Raw genomic sequence first — 6,141 nt, 5'->3', positions numbered from 1 at the left:
AGAAAGCTGCGCATGACTTCCTGGTCATTGTGTGTCTCTGTGCGTGTCTTTTGGAAGGTCAGAGTTCATGCCTGGGGCTCATTCATATGTTTGTACAGGTGTTTCTTTTCTGTATTCGACATGTAAGAAAAGCAAGCGTTAAGGCCAGGATCTTTGTTCCGCTAACTGATATTGTTGCCATAGATGTCAATAATTTATATTTGAACGTTTTTCCATGGATGCCAGCGTACACCTGCTGTTATTTCATCTGCCTATGAGACAATTTCACTTATTAGCATAAGTTCAGATGTTCTAATAGACTTTTCCTGACTTTTTTTTTTGCTTTCTAACAAGCTTAACGTTTTTTTTTTTTTTTTTTTTCCGCGAACACTGACTGCTCTTTGGAAATGTTCTGAATTCCTTCCACGTCAATCGAGGGCCCCATTACTTCTTTTGCCGTTAGGCAGTGTTGCGTTTGCAAAACATAACATTTTGGAAGAGTGGCCAAAAAGTTCAACCGTGGTACTCACTCGAATTAGCAAACGCTGCCAAATACAAACCATAACCACAAATAACATCAGTGTTCAATTTTTTTAATTTAATTAATTTCAGTGTGACCGAAACAGTTAAAGCTCATTTTTTTAAATTCCTCAAACAAAAGTGAAGAAAATATTTGACATTTTATGATCAGATGATTCATATCTGTCTGTTCTTATGTTAATTAGCGGACTACTTTCACATATTCACACACACACACAAATGCTCCCAATATGTCTATTGGGAGTGCTGACCGAGACATCGACTTAGCATCACATCACGCCGTTTACTGTGTAACCGCTGAAATGTATGGCACTCAGATGACTGGACATTTGCTTTCTCCTCGTTGTGAAATCAGTTGTGCAGAAAGCAAGCTTGAACGTTTTGTGAAGAGTGACTTTTGACTTTTCTTATCGCTCTCTGAGAACACCAGAGAGTGACACTGAGATATTTTATCTGACTGGAACTGTAAAGCAGAAGATTTTGCTTCTGCTTTTTGGTTGTAGTTTTTTTTTTTGTCAACTCACCCTTCAGAGTTCATCATTTAGATTAAGAAAAGATTTTTGTGCAACGCAGAGGTTGGCTTGACATATCTGTTAGTTGCACTTGTTGATACACTTTACTCTGGAGTCACCCTGCAAACATATCAATTTGGTTCAAACTGTTGCTGCTGGTCTCTTAACTGGAACACATTAGAGGGAGCACATAAATCCTCTTCTGGTTTCCCTTTGCTGGCTGTCCGTCTAGTTTAGATTTCATTTCAGATTTTGCTGGTTGTTTTTATGGAAACATATATCATGAAAGTAGGACATTTAAGTAGAAGGTTGCACTGGTGATTTCATCATCTCAAACAATTCATTGAAACAAGTGTTAACAACAAAGGTACACCACAAACAAAAATGGCAACGTCTCAGTAACTTGTCATGTGCCCTTAAGCATCAATTACAGCTTGACGATGACATTTCATGTTTACAAGTCGACTTATTGTGTGCTATGGCCTGGCATCCCACTTTTCTTGAAAGGCAGCCCTTCGGTCATTGAGATTCTGGGGTGCATGCAGAGTTTGGAGCCCTCTACACGGCCCACATGTTTTCAAAAGGATTCGGGTCTGGAGAAAGTGCAGGCCATTCCATTTGAAACTTTATATTAAAAAGAAAAGTATGTTGAAAACACTTTTTCCAGTTACAGTAAGTTTGTATACTGTAAAAATCACATGACTTTCCCATTCAAAAGGAAGTGTGGCATTTGTGCAATAACATTAACACGGGTCCCTCGCAACCATGACTTAGATGGGTGTTTGAGTGTCTGATGTCTAGGAAGAGGTGGGTCCATGGTGTGAGACATGTAATATTTCCTCTTTCTGTTGCTCATGTTGTTCGATTTAAACCACCCTTGCTAAACTTTAGCTCCTCACTTACTCCTCTTGTGTGAGTCACACTGGCAGAATCTAATCACCCGACGAGTCAGACAGTTCTAAATGTGTACAGAGATTTGAGGATTTCAATGTTGCTTTTATTGCAGTTGTAGAGAAATACACTTGTTTTGTAGTGCTGCTTGTCATCAATCAATGTATCTACATTAATGCAAAATGGTATTAGTTAGGACCTTTCTTTAAACATAATAGCCAATACTACGCAGGCCATACTAGGAAAATGTAATTTACAAATTGATCTGCTAGTAAACTAGTTAAATTATTTATGAACTATAATCACTACAGTACTTGTCATATGGAGGATTAACGCTACACAATACAGTCCCCAGACATTGGTACACCTTTGTTTTTTGTATAAATACGAACATTCTTACGACTATTTTGGTGCACCTGAATATTTGTATCCTGTAGTTGTTGTGAGTTTTATTTGTCTTTTTACAAATCGTGTCTGGTTCATTTTTGGGTGGCAATTTATTCATTTTTTTCGTCGATTTTTTTTCCTTTTCTGCAGGGAGGATTAAAAACAAATCTGAACACAAATAGTGACTATGTTTGTATGGTGCTGCCCTCTATTGGTTTGTCATCATGCCTCCAATGCTCTAGGGGGCGCTTACGTGCCGATGCTGTTCGAAAGAACTCGATAATTTCAGTTAAAGAGTCCCAAATACTGTTATTGAATCGGCGGAGAAAAGTGGAAAAAAACTCTATAATGGTGAGTAAACCTTCATAATTTTGAATGTTTTCATCCGTTGTGTATGTATACGTGTCGTTTATTCCTGTTAGAGGACCGTTTGCAGTGTTTTGACGGTCGGATGGCGTCTGATAAATGCCGCGGCGTTTAGTTCTAGCGTGGCGATTTTCGTCGCCGACGAACCTCAAGCTGACCAAATATAATCATTACAAAATCATGTAAACATGACGTGGCATTTTGGGGCTTCCTAACAGACATTTGAACGCGTCGTGTCTTTTCAGGGTTTCGTGAAAGTGGTGAAGAATAAGGCTTATTTCAAGAGATATGAAGTCAAATTCAGGCGAAGGAGAGGTAAACATTTATGTAGGAGTGTTGATACTTATGTTAAAAAATAGCAGCTAAATAAATGATTCAACCCTTTTACTCAAGCAAAAGAAAACATATATATAGAATAAAAAAATACAGACCCTGACATGTTCTTAATACAAAATTATAAGAATATAGTTCATATGCAATACAGGTTATGGTATTGGCAGGCAAAATTATCTGTAGTTGAAGAACAAACAATATCCTCATAAAATTTACTTAAACACAAATAGTAGTTTGCTAAATCAAAACGGCATCTAAAATCCTCTTGACAAAGTGAGGAGTAGAAATTGCAGATGTATGGAGGAAAAGTAAAAAGTTATTGGGGGGTAAAATACCTCAAATGAAGTATAGAATTAATTTTTTTTGCGCATTGGCTGATGTGTATTGTCCTTTCAAGACTAGGGCTAAGAGAAGCAATAGTACCATCTCACCCGGTATCTCAATTATTAATATGTATAGTGAAATAATGAGGATCCCATCTAAATTGGCTGCAGATACTAAATACTTTGCTATTTAAAGAAAAAAAGAATTCAAAACTAAACTTGACAATGTAAGATAAGATAGCCATTACATATGACATGTCCACTAATGCACTCCAATTGTATTTGTATTTTGTCAAAGTAACTATTCTGTGTTCCAGAGGGCAAAACGGACTACTATGCTCGCAAACGACTGGTTGTCCAGGACAAGAATAAGTACAACACACCCAAGTACCGTCTGATCGTCCGCTTGTCCAACAGGGATATCTGCTGCCAGGTCAGCTGCGGGAAGATCTGAGTAGGTCACGTGTACTCTGATGGCTCATTTAATTGATTATATTTCATAACAGATTGCCTATGCAAAGATTGAGGGAGACCACATTGTGTGCGCCGCATACTCCCACGAGCTGCCCAAATATGGCATCGCTGTAGGTCTCACAAACTATGCCGCCGCCTACTGCACTGGACTGCTGCTTGCCCGCCGGGTAAGAGCTAAAGCACATGTTCCTTACTCTTGTTTTATCATTGGCGCTTATTTTACAGAACTCCTAAAACTCAATAAATATGACGTCGTTTATTACAATGGAGTAGGAGCCCATTCTGAGAAGAACCGTTCTGAGGGGTGTTTTCTTTGCCTCAGCTGTTGCACAAGTTCGGCATGGATCAGGTGTATGAGGGTCAGGTGGAGGTGACGGGCGACGAGTTCAACGTGGAGAGCGTGGACGGTCAGCCAGGCGCCTTCACTTGCTACCTGGATGCGGGGCTGGCCAGAACCACCACGGGGAACAAAGTTTTCGGAGCGCTGAAAGGCGCGCTTGACGGAGGGCTGGCCATTCCTCACAGGTCGGTGGTACACGTCTTTCGGGACATCTTTCCAACTGAAAGATTCTTAACTTTTGCTCGGTCCAGTTTGTGTGAGGTGGTTCTCTGCGTCTCGATGATGATCCCAAGCACTCTGAGCAAAACGTAGTTGGTCCTTCGTTTGCGTCGGCTGATGTTTATTGTCCTTTCAAGACGGGGCTGAGAGAAGCAGCAGAACCAGCCCGCCTGATGTGATCAATGAAGTCATTGTTTTACGGGCTTTATTGGGCCAAGGCACGTGTTTGACCTTTGAAAAATCAAATTCCACACAACACAAAAGGTGAAATGTGATTTTGAACGGGTGGAAAGAAAATATCGTTGTCATATCGAATCCGAGCATCACAAAATGTTACTGACCTGCTGTGCGGTCACATAAACAAGGATACTTTGTTTGAAATCTGCTTATGAATCACCAATCATCCGCTATCGCTCATTTGGTCTAAAAACATGAACCACAAATGCTCTCTCTTTGTCGTCCGCAGCCTGAAACGCTTCCCCGGGTACGACGCGGAGAGCAAAGAGTTTAACGCCGAGATGCATCGGAAGCACATCATGGGCATGAACGTGGCCGACTACATGTCTTACCTGTTGGAGGAGGACGAGGACGCCTACAAGAGGCAGTTTTCGCGCTTCATTAAGAGCGGCGTCACGCCGGACACGGTACGACCGCGGACGAAGTTTTACTCTTTTGCGCCGTCCACTCAAACCGCACATAGGCCAGCTTCTTATGATATAACGGCGGTTCTCATGCTTCTCGGTGATGATCCAAAACGCGCTGAGCAAAACGTAGTTGGTCCTTCGTTTGCGGCGGCTGATGTTTACTGTCCTTTCAAGACGGGGCTGAGAGAAGCACGATGCTCGTCCGTACTTCTGGCACACAATGTCATGACATGAAGAGTATTTTTATTTTATTTTTTTTCCCCCCTCACTTTTCAGGTAGAGGAAATGTACAAAAAAGGACACGCCGCCATCAGAGTGAACCCTGTTCACGAAAAGAAACCCAAGAAAGAAGTCCTCAACAAGAAGAGGTGCGGTTGTTTGTATAAGTATTATTTCCCCTTCAAATCAAGTGAGAAAATTTGCACGTCTCGCACAAAACTTGGGCTTGTGACATTGTATCGAATGTATGAATCAGTCCATCGATATTTTTCGTCGGTCATCCTTCCGTCAAATGTTCACGGTGCCAACTCTGCTCCTCTCTTGGGCAGATGGAACCGGGCCAAAATGTCCCTGGCACAAAGGAAGGACCGCGTCGCCCAGAAAAAGGCCAGCTTCTTACGAGCGCAAGAGCGAGAGGCCGCGGACGGTTAGCCGCCCAGTCCGGCGCATCCCAGACAAATAAAATATATTCCAAAAGCAACTTCAGTCTTTGTCGCCCGAGACTTTGTGCAATATCGATGGCACGTTTGCTCGTGTGACACGTACACGGCTCACAAAATGTTCGGGATAGTTGACTCTTAGGTAAAAAAAAAATTCACAATAACCTTTGTGAACCAAATGAGATACTTTTGAAAGTGCACTTGCCCAAATGCTCGGCTTTTCAGTTTTTGTCTTCACACGACTTGGACGGCAAAATTCACAACAGTTCTCTGGTAAGAAAGCGAGCACCGTCATTGTATTTCAGTTGTGCTTTTTATTCATGCTTCAACCTCAGATTTCACCCCTTTTCCGTGTCCCACTTCGGTGACTCCAAAAAATAAAAGGAAATGAGGCATGTGGTGAAAGACAACAAAAGTGTGCGCACTGTTTTCTCAGTTGTGCAAAATCATGGGTGCGTTTTTCTGCCGTAACAT

The 6,141-nt window shown here is 41.5% G+C and overlaps 1 protein-coding gene across 1 annotated transcript; it reads left to right on the top strand.

The window, feature by feature from the left end:
- Positions 1–2,890: 2,890 nt before the first annotated feature.
- On the top strand, positions 2,891–5,713 carry rpl5a (ribosomal protein L5a; the record flags this gene model as incomplete). Its single annotated transcript, XM_052088222.1, has 7 exons — positions 2,891–2,990; positions 3,649–3,764; positions 3,838–3,972; positions 4,128–4,330; positions 4,831–5,008; positions 5,285–5,376; positions 5,557–5,713. Coding segments are annotated over 7 exons (927 nt in total), but the record flags the coding sequence as incomplete, so codon positions are not given.
- Between the last annotated feature and the right edge of the window lie 428 nt (positions 5,714–6,141).

Source organism: Hippocampus zosterae, chromosome 15 (genome assembly GCF_025434085.1).
Source record: "Hippocampus zosterae strain Florida chromosome 15, ASM2543408v3, whole genome shotgun sequence".
Classification (NCBI taxonomy): Eukaryota; Metazoa; Chordata; class Actinopteri; order Syngnathiformes; family Syngnathidae; genus Hippocampus; species Hippocampus zosterae.
The sequence above is the reverse complement of the archived record's forward strand: the minus strand, read 5'-3'. Positions and strand labels throughout refer to the sequence as shown.